This window comes from Bacillus rossius (assembly GCF_032445375.1).
Source record: "Bacillus rossius redtenbacheri isolate Brsri chromosome 9 unlocalized genomic scaffold, Brsri_v3 Brsri_v3_scf9_2, whole genome shotgun sequence".
Taxonomy (NCBI): Eukaryota; Metazoa; Arthropoda; class Insecta; order Phasmatodea; family Bacillidae; genus Bacillus; species Bacillus rossius.
The window spans coordinates 35882564-35905606 of record NW_026962013.1 but is presented as its reverse complement, the minus strand read 5'-3'; the positions used below and the strand labels follow the sequence as shown (position 1 = coordinate 35905606).

At 38.3% G+C, this 23043-nt stretch overlaps 1 protein-coding gene across 3 annotated transcripts in view; it reads right to left on the bottom strand.

The window, feature by feature from the left end:
- The window catches only part of LOC134542982 (protein phtf), a 64825-nt gene that overhangs the window by 24073 nt on the left and 17709 nt on the right, over nucleotides 1-23043 (bottom strand). For 2 of the 3 annotated variants that reach the window (XM_063387623.1, XM_063387622.1), the window contains exons 7-15: nucleotides 20462-20611; nucleotides 17582-18038; nucleotides 14142-14408; nucleotides 12504-12549; nucleotides 7118-7240; nucleotides 6134-6329; nucleotides 5479-5707; nucleotides 4522-4635; nucleotides 1502-1645 (exon numbers count right to left, since the gene is read on the bottom strand). In XM_063387623.1, the coding sequence (XP_063243693.1) occupies nucleotides 1502-1645; nucleotides 4522-4635; nucleotides 5479-5707; nucleotides 6134-6329; nucleotides 7118-7240; nucleotides 12504-12549; nucleotides 14142-14408; nucleotides 17582-18038; nucleotides 20462-20611 (1726 nt within the window). The remainder of the gene's footprint in view (nucleotides 1-1501; nucleotides 1646-4521; nucleotides 4636-5478; nucleotides 5708-6133; nucleotides 6330-7117; nucleotides 7241-12503; nucleotides 12550-14141; nucleotides 14409-17581; nucleotides 18039-20461; nucleotides 20612-23043) is intronic. The other variant, XM_063387624.1, reaches the window with a different exon arrangement.

Sequence of the window (23043 nt, the reverse complement as noted above, 5' to 3'; positions counted from 1 at the left end):
ACTTGTTACTCGACTGATAGTGAAGCTGTGCCCCTTACCCCAAGACTAAGTTGAAATATTTATTTCAAGGTGGGCGGGATGTTCAGTGACTTTAAACAAGGACCCTTTGTATATATTTCTCATTTGTTTGTGCTCGGAGCATGGACATGTAACAGTGTTTTTCTTTTTGTTGTTGGTTGTGTGCGGACAAAACTTTCTCCTTGCTTGTGTATCCAACAAAGGACAGTAAAAATTAAGATGGCCGCCTAGACACAAGTTGGTGCTGGGCGCTGCTAGAATTCACCAATTTTCGGGTGAATTCTTTAACTTCCGTAGTCACGGAACATAATGTTTGATTTTTAAAAAAACAGTGACATTTTAACATTCTGAGAGAGTTTATTGGGACACTGGGACGAAGTATTCAAAACCAGTACATTATTCTGGTAAAACTTGGCTGCCAGGTCACACTGCACTCATAATCTTCCTTAAATAATTTATTCACCTAGCATCATAGTAGACAATGGTGAGTCAAAGGTCACGGAGAGGTCAAGTGTTCTTGTATGTGAACAAATTAACTTCCACGGTCCAGGAGTGGGTTTTACTGTGTCCCTTTACCCAATATTGCGGAAGGCAAAGGAGAGCCACTGCAGTATCACTTCACCAAGTATGCCCTATTCATACCATGGCCATATCACCATGGTGACTGCTGAGGATCCAAACCTTTCACCATTATTTGCTGAAGTTTATTTAATTTTTTTCACCCGGGCTATGCCTCATCGACAGCAAGGTCATTAGAAACGGTGAACACACAACAAAGTCTAGGAACGTTGGGAAATGAATGGACGGTAGTAAGGGACCAACTGAGCAGTTTCCTGGCATGACTTTGGGAAACCACGGGAAACAGAAGTCATGACGGCCGGGTCAGGACTCGAACCCTAGTCCTCTGGAAAGTGAGTCCAAGGTCCTGCCACAGCACCACCTACCTCCAAATATTTGCTTCAATAACCAGTTGTAGTCAGCAGTCAGTTACAGTCAGTCACAGAGGACAGATACAAGTTTTTCCTCCGCCCCGAGGCAGAAACTGTGATGAGTGAACTCCCTCCCGTTCCTTTTCCTTCCCTCCCATAGAAATAAACGTACTAATCATAATTTTTTTTTTTTGATTTGTGCACTACATCATATGTAAATTCTTAAGTTACATTTCATCACACCCTGTGTACTTACCAGTGTTTATGGGTACGTTTTATTTCACATACAATATTTATAGCAATAACATAGTGTTCAAGGGTCAATGAAAAAACAAAAAAAAATTTAATTGGGTTACATTGTTAAATCAAGATATTTTCACAAATTTCACAAAGTACGACCTCTAGCAAGCATGCCACGCAAACTCACTCGAAAGATCTCCATTGAAAACACAATTACTGATGAGTAAAATCCAAATATTAGCAGATGTTGGATAAAGAACTGTTTCGGCCCGGGGACAGTCGACGACGACGAGGCAAGGCAAGGCTGGGCTCACCTGCTCGGTGATGAGCACGGACAGGTTGCGGTACTTGTGGTTGATCCTCGTGCCGAGGGTCATGAAGCGGAGCAGGAACACCCCGAGCACGAGGGCCCACACCATCGCCTCCACGTTGTACTCCGACTGCAGGCAAGCCGAGTCCTGCCGGCAGAAACACTCGCCGTGACGACGGAACTGTCCCAGCTCTGGCACCTCTGCCACCATTACTACTTACAACCTTGTCCCTGTGTTCAAATGCTAGGGAATAATAATAATAATAATAAAAAACAAGTTGGAAGCCAATTCCAGTTTCATCAGCATCAATAATCAAACACTGCTGTATTACACAGTCAAAATGAGCATAGTCAGGACAATGGCCAGTGAGTTTTCTTTATATTTGAATAAAAATGAATTAACTCGTTACACTAAAACTCCAGCACTAGAACACTAGAAGTCCAATGTTTACACATAGAAATTTAAGTCATGATTTTGATTGAGAAAACATTTTATACACTTAATATTTTATAATTGGGTTTTATTTGTTTTTATATTCTGTTCATAAGTCAATTGTTTGATGATATCATTTAAATAAGTTATAAATACATATATATTAACATTATTAAATACATGAAACACACATATCCATTTTACGTATATGAAATTCATACACGTCTGAAAACCGGCATTAAATATAACTTCCTAGAAATACAATTCTTGTTGCTTCTGTGCATAAGGCATGTTGGACTATAATTGGGGGGAAATACATTATTGTAGCTACTAAGGATTACAATAATTCTTCCAAAATAATCTATAACCTTACAATCATACATTGCTGTAATTTTCATATTCTTTCTTCAATTTCTTTTTAAATCCTGGAAGGGAGGGTCCAGACCTACACAACACCCCCCATTCCCTCGGGCAGCATCCTTGACACAGTGTATAATGGTACATTAACACATAATTGCATAATGAGAAATCTGTGCTATGACAAAGCAAAAATAACAACCTACCATCTATTAATTTAGTATTTTAACAGGAACAAAACCAAGATAATAATTAGAAAATTTATAAATTAATCTTGAAACATGCTTGACATTTTGCAGGATTCTCTTACGGTGAATCAAAAAGTTTTGACGAAGTAGAAATTGTAACCACTTAACTTGAACTAATAATATGGCTGTTACTTTCTTGGTTCTCCATTCCCCAGCTATCAGGAATTTAACCAGCTCCAAGGAAAACCGTAAATGTAAACAAAAATATAAAAAATAATCTGGGATACCATGGAAATCTCTACAGCCAAATCTTTTCTGGTGAAAATACAGTAGATTTTCACAGGAATTACACATGCGCACACACACATGTATTTCTAACTTACCCTCAAGCCAATAAGTCGATACTATTTGCACCTCCATGTGGTAATGATTCAAAATAATGGTTGGCCTAATCTTTAATAAACTGCATACACTGCAGTCTTCCCCTTCTCTTCCTTCACCCCTTGTGCTAGCTAGCCCAGATGGAAAGATAATGCAAGCAGGAAGCATCCCAACTTTAAACACGAGAGATTTTTTGTGTTGAAGTCATGGACTCTTTTTTTTTTATTGATGCAGGGATGATCATTTAAACTAAAAGTTGATCCAGTGTAATAAATAACACAGGCTCAATATACTTTTGAAACACACCTTAAAAATAAACTACTACAATTTAGAACTGTTCATAACACATGTCATACATAGCAATAACAGGGTGGCTAGCAAACCTGTCAGAAAAATTCCCTTACTTTCCCTGGGTTAAAAAAATAAAATTTCCTGACCACTAAATTAGTTTTTTTGCCAATAATAAATTTTCATTCATGTGGAATTTAGTGTTTTATTGTTTTTTATTTTATAATTTAAGTGTATTTAATGTTTATTTCTACATTTTTCTTAAAAATATGATGATTATGCATGATTATGTAACAAATATTTTTTCCAGACAAATTAAAATTGGTTAGGTATGTTCTAAGTTTTTAAACAATTTTGTATAAACTTTTTGGAAATTTTATTATTCACTAAAGTTGCCCATGTAGCATATAAAATTGTAGCTATTTTCAAAAGCTTTTAAATGCGTCTTAAATTAAATTTCTAGGTATAAATGTAAAAAAAATAATAATAATTACTGAACTTATGGTAACCAAAAATAGCCAGATTTTCTCTTTTTAAACGATTTATTTAAAAAAAACTATTCACTCAAAAAATTGAAATAATATAATTTTGTTGTACTGTTTAGGAACAATATAAATAATAAAAATCATGAGAATCTAAGATGTTAAAGTTCAAAATAATAATAATAATTATTATTTCTTGATTTGACGTGGAATGACCCAATGCCGATATACTTCCAACCAAAAAGAAATGGTAGGAAAACTTTTTTTTAACACTTAGATATGGGTTGGAAAGGGGGAAGAAAAGATGTGTACGTGGAACATGTTCAAATCAAAATAAATGTCTGCTGTAACTTTAGTTATACAATTATCTCATCATTAAAACAAATTTACTGATACCCAAGGACTTCCCACTTTTTCCTTGTGTTCCCTGTTGCTGGCTACCCAAACTAAATTTCATTATACTACTAACAAGTATTATTGGTTTCAAATACACGTGTATTTAAAAAATGGGTCTATTTTTTTTCAAACCAAACATTTTTGACTTAAGTTATTACTCAATTTTTCCAGAAAACAGAACCCACATTATGCACGCTTAGCTGAACAATTTCTAGCAGTATTTATGCCATTGGAACTATGTATTTCTAAAACTGCTGAGTTTGTTTATCAAGATGTTTAGAAAACCCTCTTTTTTATGCACAAAAATATACAAACTTATCTTTACGCCTGGTGTTATTGGAGATGAGACATTCATCATCAAGCACAAAATCAAGCAAAAAAAACTATAGTAAAGACTTATCAATTATTAGGTTGTTTTCACCAGCTTCCATCATGGGAAAGTGATGGATTGGTAAACTAATTCTATTAGTAAATCTGAGGTTAGTTGAGCGAGTCCTACCTGGTCGTCCCAACTGACCTTGATATACTCGACACTGAGAAACGAGAGCAGCAGCAGAGTGATGAGGAATGCTGCTGACACAATGACGTCCACAGAGCGTTGCGGCCCACGCTTCTGCAACACGCCCAAACGCACGCCTACACTGCCATAGAGTAAAAACTAAACAGCAACGTCAGGAGACACCACTTTGAACAATGAAACAAGTAACTAGCTGCAATAAAGGCAAACATAACACTCCTCTCCATTATCCAACACCAGGTCTTTGCATCCACAATGGTGCTTCATGTAGTCCTCAATCTAACAGAATTATATTTTTCAACACCCATAGGTTCAACAAAATATTTTAGGGCGCTATTGTTAGTATAATTATTCACAAACCAGATAGAACCTCTCCAATATCAACAATGGCAAAATCTAGTAATTAGCAGCTATTCAGTGCGTGGAAGGAAAAAAAACTCATTCTATACTACCAAATATACCTAGATTAAAATGCTATATGCATCTGTAAAAAAATTAATTCATAAACTGAATAAATTATAATATTTTGTCCATTAAAAATATATTAACACACCTAAACTAAGTTTACGTGTCAATCTACATAACAATAAAAAGAACCCATAAAAACACATATGAAAAAAAGGAAAAAAAAAAACTTCAATAATTTGCTATTTAAGTGTGGAAAGCAAAATGTAAAAACATGTACAGAATATTCCAAAATATTGCCTTAAATTTCTTCTGATAACATTTTATTGAAATGAGTTACATGACCATGCCAGAACAGTGCCGGTCAACCCATCATCTTACAACAGTCTGTGGCATAGGACGGGAGGAACTATTTACTTAAATTTTTTATTTAACTTTGTTTATTTAACATTTTGTAGACAGTGAGGTCTTTATAAACGGTAAACACGCGACCCAGACTAGGAATGCAGGAATGCAAGAAGTCGAAGAGATCACCTTGAGGTAGGACCTGACGGACAGCCAGGTCTTGATGTTGCGCACTTTGTTGAGGCGGAAGTGGGGCAGCTCTGACTTGCGGGCGCGCCGGAAGGAGGTGAGGTGGGAGAACAGCTTGGCGTAGAGGAAGCGCTGCTTGAACGTTCGCTCAGCGACCGCCAGCAGGAAGAAGAAGAGCACGGAGAGCGCGCATCGCTCGAACAGAGCGATCAACACCATTGTCCTCTCCCTGAGCACAGAAGCGGTACAGGTCAAGCATTGAATAAGCACTCATTCCAATCTGCAGATACAGCTTTATCAGTACATAATTAGTGGTATCCGAAACTTATAACCCAGTAATAGATCACAAAATTTTGAACTTTAATTTAATTAAATCATCTACATGTAATAAAACACAATTTCCAATTTCATTCAATGCTTGTATAAGATTTGAGTTACTAAAATATAAGATATAAAATATAAGAGTAACTTTTCTCGAAACAGTATTTCATAATTTTAAATTCTTGGCAATATGATTTCATAAAACATGATTTTTTTTTCCAGGTTCTGCATCATTTTACTTGCGTTTTTTTTTGATAACCTCTACAAATAATCACGCTCACTGAATCTGCAGCTGCTCTCACTACGCACGTTGCAGCCCCATGCAGGCACTCACCAGAAGGTGGAACCCAGAGAGATGTCCAGCAGGGTGCCGACGGTGTGCGAGAAGCCGGAGGTGAAGGAGCTGATGGCATCCAGCGACGACACTGCGGGTAGACCCAGGTCCAGACTGGCGCCGGGGGACTCCTGCGCAGAGTTGACGAGGCGGCACACGGGCGGTATGACCGCCAGCACCACGGACATCAACACCCCTGGAGCAAGCACACGGAAACTCACAGCCCGTAACACTCTGCTGTACAAGTATGAACACCCCGCATAACCAACTTTACACTTCTCATGCACATCTTAAGTGTCTTACCACAAATAGTTGAAGCATTTGATCAACATAATTGTGTTGATATGTACTTATTTAATTTGTTTTAATTTTTAAAGATGATAAAAATTTTTAATGAATTTTTTTTTTTTAATATCATTGTAATAACTTGGCTCTAAGAATGAGAAATCAAGACAGTCATCCTAGACGTGTTCTCAAAAAGGGTGACACTCAGCATGAGTTGCTTACAAGCTGCATTGTCTTTACAACTTTATTCTGTTCACCACCCCACGTCCATGCTTCAGTGTGTCCGATGGTAGGAGAGAACAGACCAGGCACTCCGGTACCCAGCGGCAGTGCGCGTGCATGCAATAACGCAAACGTGCACATTCCCGCCAATGGCGGCATCTGGGTGGCACACGGAGGGAAGGAAAGGGTGGCGGGGATAGGAAGGGAAGTAGAAATATGGCGAACCGAGCACACGTTGTTTCAGCTCACGTGTACCTGCGTACGTCTTAACACTGCTTGCTACACTCTGTCCGCTGTTAGTTCCCTTACATATGCAAGACAAGACTACCTATCCCAATGTTACGAGCAGGAAAACACAACAGGTGTTCAAAAATGCAATGAAACATCACAGATTCCAATTTTTAGACATTTAACTCTTTATTTCAAGTACATATGTATGAATTTAACTTTGCTCTTATCGCTGACATGTTGACTCACCTACGTAGAAGTAGTCCATGCTCTCTGGCATGCTCTCAACCCGAGATATGATGGCTGAGCTGATGTCCAGCACCGATAGGTCAGCCTTCTTCACTTCCCGGTTCTCCCAGATGGTACAACTCACTGGAATAGAGCAGGATCACACTGTCAGTTAAAAGTCTTTCAAGGTTTAAATGAACTAACTGGTATGTAAGAACCTATTACTTGAAAACATGGTCTATGATGCCTGTTCATCTACATGTTTTTTGTTCATAAACTTTATCTTATTCATTCATTAACATATTATCCTTTTTTCAGCATATGTATGTATTTCTTTGTTTCTTATTCTTGCTTTATCTTGTACAATAAAGAATGTCCTACTTATTGTACTCCCTGTTTTTGTATAATTGTTTCTATAAGTATTGAAGTTGTTTGTTTTTATCGACCTCACCTCAAAGGTTTTCAACATTTTGTGGGCATGTTACAATGTAAGTAAAATAAATGATACAAGTTAAAAAGAAAAGAAAAAGGTATATAAAGGTGTTGGTTAATTAATTTGAGTAAAAATTATAAGGATTAAGAAAAAATTATAAAAAAAATATAATTTAAGGCTTCGCTAATACGTAACAAAAAACTGTTGACCACAAAACCATTAAATTACGTAATTGGTAAAAGCGGTTTGCAGCATCAACATGGCTAGTTCATCAAGACAACTTAGATACAACACCTGTCTGTAAATTAAACGATAAATTCAGCTAGTCTGTGAGCATTTAATGTGTTAGAGCAAAGGATTAACAGAGGAAAAGAGTATTGATGACATATGCACTGCTAAAAAAAAATAGCCCACATTTACTTGATAACATCCTCATGTTCACAGAAATGTTGTAACAGTTAAAGCAAATAGAGCTGTACCGATTCACACAATTTTGACAATATGCCAAAACAACCAATACACGAAAAAACACATTCCGGTTAGACAAATTTTTATATAAATTTACTAAATCACCCAAAAGACTCATCCTAAGAGAGGCATGCAATGAAAATTCACATTTTTTTTAGTTGATGTAAACAAAGTTGATTAAAAATAAAGAAACCTCAAATGAACTAAATGGGATTTCTTTTTTTTTAAATCAGCAATAATATAAATAATAAAAAAAATGAGTGCTTGCCTAAAGTTCACTGTCATTAAACATTTTACAATAAACAATCAAATACATAGCAATACATTGGCTCATTATAGAAAACATTTGACTAAACTAGCACCCATTACAGAATACCTAGATTATTATTAAGAAACATTCTTAATTTTTCAATGAATTTCTTTTAGTGCCATCAAAAATATCACCATCTACAGTACCACACGTGCTAAAAAGTCTCTAAGATGGAACACTAGTAGCAGGTACACACATGTACATACTTTGCAGCAGATTCTTACAGAAATTATTCACAAAATACGAAGTTTAAAAAAAGAATTTTAAATGTGCAAGGTTGCATTTACATGTACATGTTGTACATGTTTACCATTCACGAACGGGAATTCCAATACCAACTTAATGCTTGCGGCGGCGAAATTTCATGGTACCAAACATTCATACGTAAATACGTTTCATGTGGTCACTTTGCATGGAAAACAGTAAAAGTAATTTAATTTATGTGAATCCCAATTCCTATTTTATTGCATTAATTTTTAAAATTCAATTTTAAAAACTTGACAGCTTCATTGTGATATTACGAACATTTCTTTGCAGTTCAAGCAGTTAGTATTTTCCATTGTTTATAGTGGCAGCTATGCTCTAAATAAATCAAGTTTTTGTTATTATCTAGCATTACTGTAATGGTGATATATTTATTTATGATGTATTAGATTCCTGAAAGTTATTAAAACACAGGATGTTTAAGTTAGGTATGTACGGCTGGCACATGTAGCTATGAAATGAAGTGAGTTCAAAGTATATAGTATGAAAAGTGAAAAGGGTACCAGTGGATTTTTAGGTTAAGACAGACACTTTCATGTTTTAGTAATATCGACCAAAAATTCACATGCGTATTGTGAACCAGCAGAAACGCTGATTCAACCAAATATTGGCAAAATAAGCTTCTACCAATTCGTATAGGCACAGCTCTAAAAACTAAAAGCAAACATACATATGGAAAACATTTCCGAGCTATCCAATGAGTCAAGAGCTCATGTTTACTAAACAATGTCTCAATTTCTTTCAAATAACTTAAATACTGCCCTACTGGGTATCAATGTAAGACAGAGATGCAGCTGTGATTTATTTGACAATCTTATATGCATAGATGGTTATCATTTGAAACAGAATGTGTTAATCTACTCAAAACAATAATGAAACTTAAATACCAGAAAGTTAAATTTTTCACAAAAAACAATTTGTGAAACTGTTAAACTAATTTTATGCATAACCTCCTAGGCAAAACTACGACAATCATCAGGCAATTTTTTTTGTTTTATGTTGTTTATGAATTCATTCACACAAAATAAATACCGTATTTATGCAGATATAGGCCGCACCTTTTTTCCAAAATTATGATCCCAAAAATTAGGGTGCGGCCTATTAGTGAGATAAAAATTAAAAAAACATTTTTTCCCAAAAAAATTTTTAAATTTGTCAATATACAATTGATTAAACTAATTTTCAATGCATGAAAGTCTAAAGTATAAACAAATAAGTACTTACATGTAATAAAAAATAAAGACACGACTCACCTACAATGTAAACAAAGAATGGGCCGCTGCCGATCGTCCCTAACCTCTCGTGATTCACCATAGCAGCGGGTTGGCAACTGCCGCTCACAAAATAGTTTTCTTGAACATTAGGTAAAGTAGTATTTACAATTGTAAATACCCCACCTTTTTTTTAACAAAGTTTGGAGCTGAATTTAAAGTAGGTCCGGGTGTTTACATGTAGATGTCATTATTTGCGTGTGTTTTTTTTTTATGCAAATATTTTGACTAGAGATGCATTACTACTGTGAGTTTATAAAAGAAACCATTAAACGTTATAAACTTACTAGGAAGTAAAGTAAATAAGCTATAGAAGCAGACCTGCAAGTCCGCTTTGTTTACAAGTGCCGTGCACAGTGCGCTACTGAGTGCCAGGCGAATGTTGTTGCCAGCGTCTGATGCGCGCGCAACTACCTAGGTAGCATCTAGGCTCTAACAGGCGGAGTGTGGGGTAAGGTGGTGATTGCGATGTTGCCAAGTGAGTGTTGCCGTAAATAATTTTTAAAATCTGCAGTTGTTGAATAACTACAATACCTACTATAAAGCACAGTGCACATGCTTTTCTTTCTGTATGTATAACAGTAAATCAAAAAGCTGACACTACAAACACTGATGAAATTTACTTACCGTAAAAAGAACACACTACATATACCGTAAATCTTAGGGGAAAAAAAACACTTTACATATACCGTACGTACATCTCTTTGTTAAAAAAATCCAATTTACGCACTCTCGCTGTCACTTCCCTCATCATTGTCTTCTTCTGGTTCATTTGGGTCGCCTGCTTCGTCTTCTCGCGCATCCCACAATGCGTCATCTTCTGAGCCGTCCATTTCCGACGAGATACCTGTAACCTTGAAACTCTTCTTCACTAAGTCTTCAGAAATGGATCGCCAGGCTGCAAGGATCCACCGACACACTTCTGCCAGCGAAGCTCGTTTCGGACGACCTGATTTTGTTGTCTCGTGATGGGACCGGATCCATTCGTTGTACAAACGACGCATGTGCACTTTGAAGGGGTGGTTAATGACCACGTCGAGCGGCTGCAGCATGCTTGTCATACCGCCTGGTATAACGGCCAAATTGGTTTTTCCTTCCTGGATCTGCTTCTTTACACCCTCCGTGAGATGGCCTTTGTAGCTGTCCAGAACAAGCAATGATTTCATACGCAAAAGTCCCCCTGGACGTCGACACCACACACACGAGAGCCAGTCCTTGACCAAATCTTCAGACATCCACCCTTTTTCCTAGACCCGCACTATAACTCCCGGTGGAAATTTCTCCTTTGGCAAGGTTTTGCGCTTGAATACTACATATGGTGGTAGTTTTCTGCCATCTGCCGTCACACATAACATGACAGTACATCTTTGCTTGTCTGCTCCAGTACCAAGTATCTTCACCGAGCGAGAACCTGAAGGCGTGACTGTCGTGGCTTCCGGCATATCAAAATATACCGGCGTCTGATCAGCGTTTCCAATTTGCCCTAATTGGTAGTTGTGTGGCTTTCTCAAATTTATAATAAACCTCTGAAAACTTATCAACTTCTCTTCATAGCTTTCTGGAAGTTTCTGAGCAATGGATGTCCGTCTCCTTAAACTGAGTTCTTTTCTGTCCATAAAACGCCTCGCCCACCCATAACTAACCTTGAATTCGGTGACGGGTATGCCATGTCTTCTTGCGATTCTGCTGCCTTCGAACAGCAACATTTCAGTAGTAACAGCGAAACCAGTTTGCCTTGTGCTGAGGACGAACTGGTACAATTCATCTTCCACCTCCGGATATTTCGGCTTCTGTTCTCGTAAGGTACATTTTTTTTTTATGCCTTGCAACTTCTCTTTCTGTATCACCCATCTTCTCACGTTCTTCTCGTCCACTCCAAATCTCCTTCCCGCCTCTCTCTTACCGTGCTCCTGTGCATACTGTACCACTTTCAGTTTGATGTTAGCCTTGTAACTAGCTCTGTCTTTTCCCATCTCCGACACACGCAAAATATAAATAAATATATGTAAATGAAAATAAATATAAATATTAAACTTTGTAAAAATATGACTGAAATTTCCAGTACACGTTTACGTAGGTAGCTATGCAGCACGACTCTCGTAAACAACGGTGGTAATTACCGGTATGTGGAAACAAGGATGAACAGGGAGGGGAGAAGTGGGCGACACAGATAACGGAACTGAAAGAATGCAAGGGGGGTGGCCGGGGGGGGGGGGGGGAACTCCAAGGTCAACAAAGTCTGCTGCCTGTGTATGGCTACCAAACCCATGGAGGCGTGGCGGGGGAGGAGGAGGATAAACTATACACAGGATGAAGACAAGGTCAAACTCCGCTGTTGCCAGCACGCTCTTATCGATGGCGCGCAGTTGCCACGATCGCTCTGTGAATAGGTACGTACTTCGTGATTGCCGCTCATCAGCATTTCAGTGCGGCCTCTTTTTGAGATATTAATTTGTTCTAAGACTTTAATCAAAAATATAGGGTGCGGCCTGTATCCGCACGCGGCCTATATCTGCATAAATACGGTAAATAAAATGTGCCCAAAAATGTTAGTGCTTTTGTGACTTGTCGCTGTAGTAAATTCATCTGTATTAAAGAAAACAGCTAAAACAGATAAAAAAGGTTTGTTCACATTCACAATACATATAAGAAATCATTTACCTTTATCAGAGGCTGCACAGCTTGGATTGAGGATCACAGATGACGTCTGGAACATTAAATCAAAGGTCAAATTCAACAGGACTCAAATCTACATATCACAGATCTTGCTGATATTGCAGTATTTTGTACTTCTACTATAACATTATACAGAGTTGATCATAATGCAGAAAAAAAACACTGTGAGTGACTACTGAAAAGGAGATTAACATCTTACACCGATTAGTACCTTCCTTGCCAACAGGGACAAAATATGAGCCAAGGCTGTAAAATTTCATCAATATGCAGGAACTAGATATTTAATACACACCCACTAAACTTACGACAACTTTTCAATTGGTAAATATCATTAAAATACTAACGACCTACATTTTATTGTAAACATGTCTGCATTCAATGTATTAACTTGTATAACTATCATCTACTAAAAATATAACATTATAATTGTTTAGGGTACAAATTTAACAAGGTGAGATTGACTGTAGCTAAACTTAGAATTCTTTGTACCATAGAGTAATTTGAATATGTATAATCAAAGAGAAACAAAACTTGTGTAATCGTCTAATCGGCCAGCCTTACTGCATATGTAATGTGATTCAGCAGTGGTTCTAAGATTTTTTTAAGTTAAATTTATACAAATAATTATAGTTGCATTGCATAAAAAATTCTAAGAAATAAGTATGTAATAATAACTAAGGGACGTATTCCAAGAAGTTTGGGTAAGGAGCAAATAAGCACTGCTTTGTTCGGATACAACCGTAACCTAACTCGTGGGCTGTATTCCAAAAGTGTCTAAACTGAATCCCTGTAAGAAACAAATAGGCAACCGTTTTACTAAACAGGGCCCTGTGCGAGGCTAGAAACTGGTTTCAATGCATTCTAGTGGAAGTTTCGCAACCATCGATTCAATTGTTATGAAAAAATACTAGGAATAGCAGCACCACTGCACAAAAATAGAACCGCCTATCTCATTTCTTCACGTACTTTTTAAGTTGCGATTTTTTTATTTTTATGGCCATTAAAGCGTACAAACTGTATTCCAGGATAGTTTCGTTATCATAAAGTTTAATTTGCCATACCAACACAATTGGTACGTCCCTCAATGTTCACAAAAGTGACTACATATGAGTTAATGTCACCACATGCAGGTCCGCCATCTAGACAAAATCAACGAAAAAGTGAGCTCTGCACATGTGCAGAATTTGGGCAACAAATCAGCAACGGATTGGACACCAAAATCTAATCCCTAAAAATAAGGGACTTGGAATACGGTTAGGGTACAGGTGTAGCATATTAAAAACCTAAACCCTTATTTTTGTGTCTTGGAATACTGGCCTAAGTCAAGTATTACAGAAAAAAAAATTGCAATAAAATACAAAATGAAACATAAATTAAGTTTATTCAGGCATGTTTAGAAACACTAAAGAGTGAATACAGCGCCGTACTGAACTAAATCACTGTTTGAGCAAAATGTGTAGAGTCGTTCAAATAACACATAGCAATGATGAGTTAAACAGAGCGGTATATAAGTACTGAAATGGTAAAATAGAGTAACTATATTTATTTTAATATCTAAGATATATATATTTCTGTGGAATAGCACAGGGTGCACACTTTGAGCAGCACTGCACTGCAGCGTACCAGTTCGAACTCCCAGGCGAAGGGATGGTCGTTGAGCTCCCAGCTCTCGCGGCCCGCGCACTCGCGCTGGTCGTCCGAGCCGCCCAGCTCGGAGCTGTAGCTGCACTCCTCGCTGTTGGTGGTGACACCCATCCACTCGCCGGCGGAGGTGAGCGGCCGGCCCGACGACGCGTCCCCCTCCTCCTCTTCCTCCTCCTCCTCGCTCTCCCCGCAGCTGCTGTTGAGGCTGCTGTCCGCGTGGGGGGGCTGGGGCACCCGCCGGTCCTCCTGCTCATCAGTCACAGGTCGAACACACTTTACAGATCGTTTCAATCTTGTATTCGATTCTTAAAAGAGAACATCAAACACCAACCTAGATTTCAAGAGTGAGTAAGGAAGCAAATAATATATAAGCATAAACATAGTAAAATAAGTTTTGAAGAAACAGTGAACCCATTAAATTAATACACACACACACACACACACACACACACACGTTAAAGATACAAACGTTTTCATTTTGTGTTGAAAAACTTTTCCAGAAGTGCTAAACAAAAATTTCCAGCAGATGGCAGACACAAAACGATGTCCACACAGATCTGTAATAAAAATTTCCCTGACTTTCCCTGAACAAAATTTTAAAATTTCCATGAATAATTTTTTTCTCTTAATCTTATATATAAAATTCTCGTGTCACAGTTTTCGTTGCCATACTCCTCCGAAACGGCTTGACTGATTTTGATGAAATTTTTTGTGCTTATCCGGTATCTATGAGAATCGGCCAACATCTATTTTTCATCCCCCTAAATGTTAGGGGTAGTCCACCCCTAAATTTTTTTTTAATTTCCAGTTTTTGGTAGGAAATCACCATGGCAACGGCTGTTGCTTTGTTGATGCTTCATTCGTCTCTATGGCAACGGCTATTTCATTGTTAGTGCAGTCCTCATCACCGTTGAAATTTTGCAAGTGGTAGTGGGAGGGGGAGGTGTGGTGGTAGTGGGAGGGGGAGGTGTGGTGGTAGTGGGAGGGGGAGGTGTGGTGGTAGTGGGGGGTGGAGGGGGAGGTGTGGTGGTAGTGGGAAGGGGAGGTGTGGTGGTAGTGGGAAGGGGAGGTGTGGCGGGAGTGGGAGGGGGAGGTGTGGTGGTAGTGGGGGGTGGAGGGGGAGGTGTGGTGGTAGTGGGAGGGGGAGGTGTGGCGGTAGTGGGCAGGGGTAGGGGGAGGGTGGGAGAGGGACCGCCGATGCCGAGCAGATTTTTTCGCGAAATATGCCTGCCCCTAATGTTCCTTATGTTACGCAGGATGACATTTTCCGAAAATTAGATCTAATGGGTGGTTAAAACCAGGCAACAGTGGGTACTTTGTCTGCATGAGAACAGTATTTTGCATTGTTCATGCCTTCTGCGTCTCCATGGCAACGGGCATCGCGCGGCAGTGGCGTACCCACAATGAGGGGTATGTATTATGAGCGGCGCAAGAGTGATCTGCCTGTAGACTGCCGTAGCGAAGTACGGGTACATCAGTTGTACGTTGCGTGCACGAGTCGGGTAACCATCGGTGCTATTCATTTTCTCTCCGGTACATTATACAGCATTGTAATAAATTTTCACTGAATTTTTTTTTTATTTACCATTACTATAAATGGGAGATGTGGCTTAATTTTTTTCCATTAGTACCTATAGCCGTGCGAAGCCGGGTCGGGCAGCTAGTAACTCATATATTTTACAATTTTCTGAACAAAAAAAATTTTTAATCCATCCTCCATCTTCCCCACAGCTGGCTTAGTTCTCTCTCCAATTTCTTTATTTCCAATAGAACCTCGGATACACAATTTTATAGTGTGTTTGACTATGCATTAAAACACCAGCAGAAAAGGAATTTTTTTTTAGGTCTGGGTGATGGCATACTGGAGTATGACTTTTTCCCTTCTAATTATTATTCTGAGAAAATTTCTATGACTTTCCATAATGTGAACATCATGCACAACATTTCTTTGATAGCTTCTCTAGAGATTAACAATGTAGTCCTTGTCAAGAATACAGAAGTTAGTGTTTGAATTTCTGAATTTTCTTTCCTCAAATATTTTTTTCTTCAAATATTATATCTCTTGAAGAGTAAAGATTTCATGGTATATGAGGATTTTATTGACCCAACTGTACTAAATATGTAATATAGACAGATAGTTGTATTCTATTCACAAGCCATCATTGACTACAATTTGCCAAAAGAACTGTTGAATTCAGCTGATGTAAATAAAGCCATGAGGTTTTTTTTAAATAATGATACACCAATATACACATTGTTTTTGTTGACATTTTTAACTGTATAATAGTAATTTAAAAAGGAACATATTTTTAAAATTAAATACACTTATAAAAAAATATTGTTACGAGTGGAGAATACTTGTCCGGAAAGGATAGCCCAATTAATTTAATATGGTTTTATTTATTTAATAATATTTACACTATTAATTATGTTATAAAATTTAAATGTCTGTCCAAAAATAAATTTGTATCTAATAATTTGAGGGCACCTCAAACTTGCGGATGTCTTAAATTGACTACATATGTCATACATTCAAAAGTGTCTTAGATCCAAAGGTGTCATTTATTTAGGTGCCTTGAACAAGATGGTGTTCTGAATAAAAATATATCTTTCATTCAAAGAAGTCTTAATTTAGACATGATTCAGAAGTGTAGAGACTGCCATTAAAAGGTAACTACTATCAACCATCCATGTGTGATAGTCTACAACCTATCTGTCTACCGAAGCCTCTCTGCGGGATTGTGGGACCGGCACGGCAGGAAGACTACAAGATTATCGCACGCAGTTCCAGCTCCCATCCTGTCTCGTCTCCTTAATTCATATGGCACTATGGGGGTAGTTGTCAGTGTCAAGGAAGTCAGTTTCAGTTTTAAGTGTTGGGCAAAATACTAAACAGCCTTACACCTAGAACTCTCTCCACTTGTCATTTACTGACTGGTGTCTTGTGCATGCTCTGCGAGAAGCCCCTGCCACGTTAATACCTCTGGAAGAGACTCAGTCGTGCCACCTGCACTTCTCACACTGCCAGCACCTCTCACGCCACAGGTGCCTCCCACATGACACCGGTGCTTCCTGTGCCACTTGTGACTCTGCAGTGCTTCCCATGCCTCGGCCGTGCTTCTCGCGACTCTGCTTCCTTGTGGCGAGGTGGCCACAGAGACCCAGATGAGCGTTTCAACCACTACTCGCTTCTTCCTTCCGAGAAGGAAGTTTCAGAGTAAAGGAATAAGAATTGAGGAAGGGGTATCTCAGATTAAAATAATCTCGTTTATGAGAAAACACAAATTACATTGAGCAATACACTTTCTGAAAATGTACCCACTTATTTCACAAGGATTCACAATAATGACTTGGTACAGTATTTATAATAACATACATAAAGTATTAGAACATTGAGAACATAAAATATGGCAGTTCACCTTCTGAGATGTGGCACTCTCCCTGTCGATCTCGTCAGTATCGCTGCCCCCGTGGTTGGTGTCTGTGGACGTCCTCCTCCCTCGAGGGATCAGGAAGCTCTGCTGCACCCAGGAGATGTGCTGTGGAGCCTCGTCGCTGGCAGCCCGACCCGACACTTCCTCCGCCCCATCGTCGCTGCCCACGCCTGGCGGGTGCGAGCAGAACACGTCTTCTGCCTGGCTCTCCGAGCCACACGGCGTCCCTGCCCTCGTGGCGTCGTCACTGCAGGGCGGGTCGGGGCTCCAGTTCAGGCTGGCCTTGCCGACGCACGGCACCGCAACCACGTCCGCCACGCTCGCGGCCGCATCGTCCCCGATCTCGCTCGAGTCGTTCCCGTTCAGGCTTTCGAAGCCATCGTCATCCAGAGGTGTCGTTTCCCGTTGCTCGTGACCCTCCACCGAAGCCACAGATGGCAACCTATTAAAAATAAACAATTAAATAATAACATTGTGTATTCAAAACTACCCAATTTGTAAGTCATATTTTTATACCCCAGCTTAATCTCCTAAATAGTTTACTTAAATAACAAAACTTACTTGAAAAAAATATTTATTAATCATACTAAGGTAAGAACAATGTACATAATCATTGATTTGATAAAATTATTTTTTTATTTGAATCAAAGATGCACCTCTCTTTTGATCCTTGAGTTTCTATAAAAGAATAATTTCACCTACAAATATAGGATAGTCATCAATTTAAGTAACTTATTTATTTGTAATACACAAATGGTAATTCAATTCAATAGTTTACTAACCCTACATGACATGCCCAGCAGGTTTAATACAGGCTGCAATGGTTAACCTTTCATTTGTTAAGTTGATTCAGCATTTGACACATAAAGTAGTACGTAGTTTTTTTTTTTTTTTTAACTGAACAGGAGCCTTGCTTTCACTGTGCACCCATGATTGCCAGAATTTTTACCTCAATGTGACACTTGACCAATCACTCTGGTTTCTTGTGCCACATCCTGAATTATTGCCTTTCTAAATAACCAGTCCTGTTCGTACTTACAACCAATGTAGATTAATTTTTTCAGAAAATGTTGGAAGTCATTAATATTGTAAGGTGCAACCTATTTCCAAATCTACAAAACTCAATGAAGTATAGAATAAATTCAGCGAATTTAAGTGGTCACTGATTGTAAAATGCCATTCACTGTGAGATGCAACCCATTTTCTGACTCAAATGTCACGAGAGAAAAAAAGTGTGTCAGTTATTTAAGTAAATTCGGAACTTTATGACAAGAATGTTACCTCAACAAGTTACTACAAATTGAATATGCTTGGGAAAGAAAGAAGAATAAAACAACCATTCAACATGTCATGAGAACAAAACAGGAGTAGTACAAATTCTTCCCAGCCTTTCAGTCAGGCCAAGTAACCCTATTAAAAGAATACATAAAAAAATATAGAAACTGGTAGAGCACGAACACAAAGAGCTTGATCATATTAATCTGTTAGTGACCACTGAACTGCACAAAAGCCAAAAGGACTGTCACAAAAAAAATCTAATAATTGGATATTTATTTTAGATGCAGCAAAAACAAAATTATAAAAGTGGGTACTACAGAAAAATCCATTTTTTTTACATGACCTTATATTGTACTTTACATGATATTACTTAATTCATATCATATAATCATAAAAAAATATGGTATGTATATAGAAATTAAATTATTTTTATTATAAATCAGAAGTGGTTTGAGTTCAGACACACGGTTGTAGAAAATAATTTTCCTGTATTCAGTTTGGTGAAAATGGATCAGCATATTATTGGTAGCTTAGATATTAGGTAAGCAAACCGACGGTTCAACGGATTGTTTACACTTTACAGATACACAAAGTGCCAGCTGGTGCACTGGATGCCAGTAGTAGGAAAGCAACGTCCTGCGGGGTGAGAAGTGTATGGGCGTAGTGATAGGAGAGGAGAGTGCTTGCTGTTGATTAGTCAGTCACAAAGTACTAGAAGGAAGACAGTAGGAAAGAAAATGATGCAAGCAGAAAGCCAGAACTTGGTGAAGACATTCTGTTTGGTTCTCCAGCCAAGACTTACACAAAGGATGTGAATTTTATACAAGTTTGAAGAATTTAAAGCTGCTACTCCTCTTAAATGTTGGGCTGTCTTCGAATGAAATAGCTTGGGACTGTTTCCACACCTACTGCCAGCCACCAGTGTAGCCTAACCGGTACTTAATGATCCAACCTCTTTTTCTATGATGCAGAATTTAAAAACTAAAACAAGGTGGTTCAAACCGATTTCCCCACCCTCCTGTTTATAAAACTGCTGGTAGACCAGTTCCAGGTGCTGACCTTTCACCTCAAATTTCTGCTGTCAAACCATCTTTAGCTTGTTTTGGCTTTAGGGGTAGTGCTTGACTTGTTGAAAGGTGAAAGGGTGGAGAAAAGTGACAAAAAAACAATTCTCTTTTCCAGCCCTCCAACAACCCAGTAGGTCAATCACAGCTGACAAGCCCTATATTCTTATTTAGGAGTGAGTAAAATGAAAGCCTCTTTTTATTTATTTATTTAAAGAATGTTACCTGTGTACTCTCTGACCTTGGAAACATTCTAGAATTAACCTATCAAACGTCCATACCCTCTATATTCACTCAGTTTCCTCATACAACACCAACCAAATTTTTTCATATTACATGTTAATAAGCGAGGTTGAAGCTACTTCTTTGTCATGACCAAGTGACCTGAAGTCTTACATGAACTTGCAAATTCTGTTTTCCAAGTTTCAATACTGAAAAGCTGACCCTGGCTTGTACATGAGTCCAGGTGTGCTCGGGTAAGACGGCTTTCTGACCCTCCCACTGCGTGAAGACACACACACACCTGCGCTTGTAGCGGGGGGACCGCGGAACCTCCCCCACCCCCGCCGGCTCACTGCGGCCGTGCCCGGAGCTGGGAGGCAGGTCCGCCGCCCGGCCGCCGGGGGTGTCCCAGGCCACGACGCGCTGGCGCACCCCCTCCGAGGGCGATGACCTGCCACACGTACACCACCGTCCAGCTGTCGCACTTTCCCGGCGGTTGCACATGTACAGTTCCTACACATCACATTTCTTAAAGTGCCCTTGACTTGGGTGCAAATAGCAGGAAGATTGGGGAGTGGCGTTGAGGGGTTTCAGACAGCGAGGGGAGAGGGTGAGTTTTAATTGCTTCTGAGACTTGTTGCAGATGTAGAGGGAAGTTTGGGTGAAGGGGGAGGGGGAAGGGGGTTGAAGACAGGATATGAGCCGTGTTCTTCATTACGACGACGAAGGACGGAGGCTCCCGTTTGAAGTGAGAGATTGAACCCACATTGCAATTTTCTGCTCTCAGTTTACTAACGGTGCTGTAGCTGAGCTCATTCTACCTAAGAAGACATCCTCAAGTGGTCACTTGTCAATATAGCTGTGGCACAATCGTCTACAATGACTGTCAGAACTCAGTGTCACAATATTTGCAGCTTGTCACACCACATAGCTTTAAAACTAGAGGTCTGTGAGTATTCAAAAAATATTTAATGTTCAATTCAAAAATTTCAAATAATATATATTTTTTTATTATTCTTAAATAAAATTAAAATTAATGAAATTCATGAACAAATTTTTTTTAAAGAATACAGTGTAACATGTATGAAGCCAAGAAGATTTATTTATAAATTTAGTACATACTGTTTACTGCATCACAGTTCATACATGCATTTTATATGTACCAAATAATCTGTGATTATGATTAAAAATTATTACATATAATCTATACTCAAATAAATAAAAAGTTTTTTTTTTTTTAAATTAAAACATTACTGCTTTAAGAAGATGCATTGCCATTTTTTTTCTATTGCATTTTACACCACTCATGATTTCATATATTTCTCTCTTACTTCATTTAATTGTATTTTGCATTACAGGAAAGCTTCACTATAAAGAACATGAAGGGACCAAAAAATAGTTGAGTTTGTTATATTGAAGTTCTTTATACTGAAACATAAGCATTGTTATAAATATGTATACCGATAAACACATGAAACACCTTAAGAGTTTTAAGGTTCAGTATCTCAGTCATTAGTCTATGGCCGCTTGAAGAACCTGTTCACATACTCTCTGCTGATGCTTTGTCTATGGTCAGGAGACACATTGTAGGCAGAGCTGCCAACCTCAAATCACACCCATCAGTAATGACAATTATATTAAAAAAGTACGCGTAAATCATGCACAATAAATTTTTCCTGAGGAATTATGACACACACAAGAGAAAACAAAGGACAATAATATGCAAAAAAAAATTAAAAATGTAGGCCTATGTATATGAATACAATGAAAATTAATGAATCGAAGAAAAAAACTATTTGAACAATACAATCATCTGAATATGTAAGAAATGTCATTAATTTTACAGGAAATTTTCAACCTTCAATTCAAAGTATTCAAAGTTATACTTTTGAACAATTATATTTTTATTTGCTTCTTTTATCCTGGTTGGATAAGAACTGTCTTATAAACAAACAACAGAAGACAAACAAAAGAACTTGTAAACAATAACTCTGCGTTCGTTACTTTCGTTTTTTCAGATGTAGCGAAAAAACTACGATATGGATTTATTGCTCGTCATGACTATAAAATGTTCCGCCTGTTTCTTTAATTCAATGTGCCCTCTACAGTCATCCCTTCCACCATGTGCAATCGAAAAGTCAAACGTGCATACATTACAAAACGCGTGGTGTTCCAAAACATTTGAAGACAAGCATGGCCATTCTTTTGAATAGTTAGGTCTTAGGTCGAAAGTTTTGAAGAATTGCGTTCTTTTTTTTATCCCTCAGATACACGCTTCATTTCTACAACCGGCCGGTAGCCTACAACTCACGTAGTTTCGGTTTCCTACCACGTTCGTGCAACTTTGGATTTCACTCAAAAATTGAAATTAAAAAAATCGAAGGGTTGGGTTGGGTTGGGTTGGGTTAGGTTAGTCACAACATGCTTGTTTTCATTGATTTAGCGGCTGAAGTGGCGTTAATACCGAAACGCAAAACTTCGGAAATCTTCGGAAATTCTTGCAGGGAACCGAAACTACGTGAGTTGTAGGCTTCCCACAACCGGCACTGAAGAACACAACACTATTGAAAAAAGGAAAAAAATTTCACGTCTGTAGACACGACAAAAACAATATGGTGAAAAAAATGAATTTCAAGAAATAAATTAAAACAGCACAGGTTAGCCAAAGTACCGTACAAAAATTATCGTGATGTAAGTAGCCAACAAACGAAAAGTCCGAGAATATGTACTATTTGTATCGTACAACGGACGTAATACCATCCCATTATTATTTCAAAACACGAGAATTAATCTACTCATGTCGACAGTACATGCGCACACATACTAGTTCCGTTATTGTTTTTGTTTACGTACACGCTGTTACGTTTGAATAAGAAAATTAAA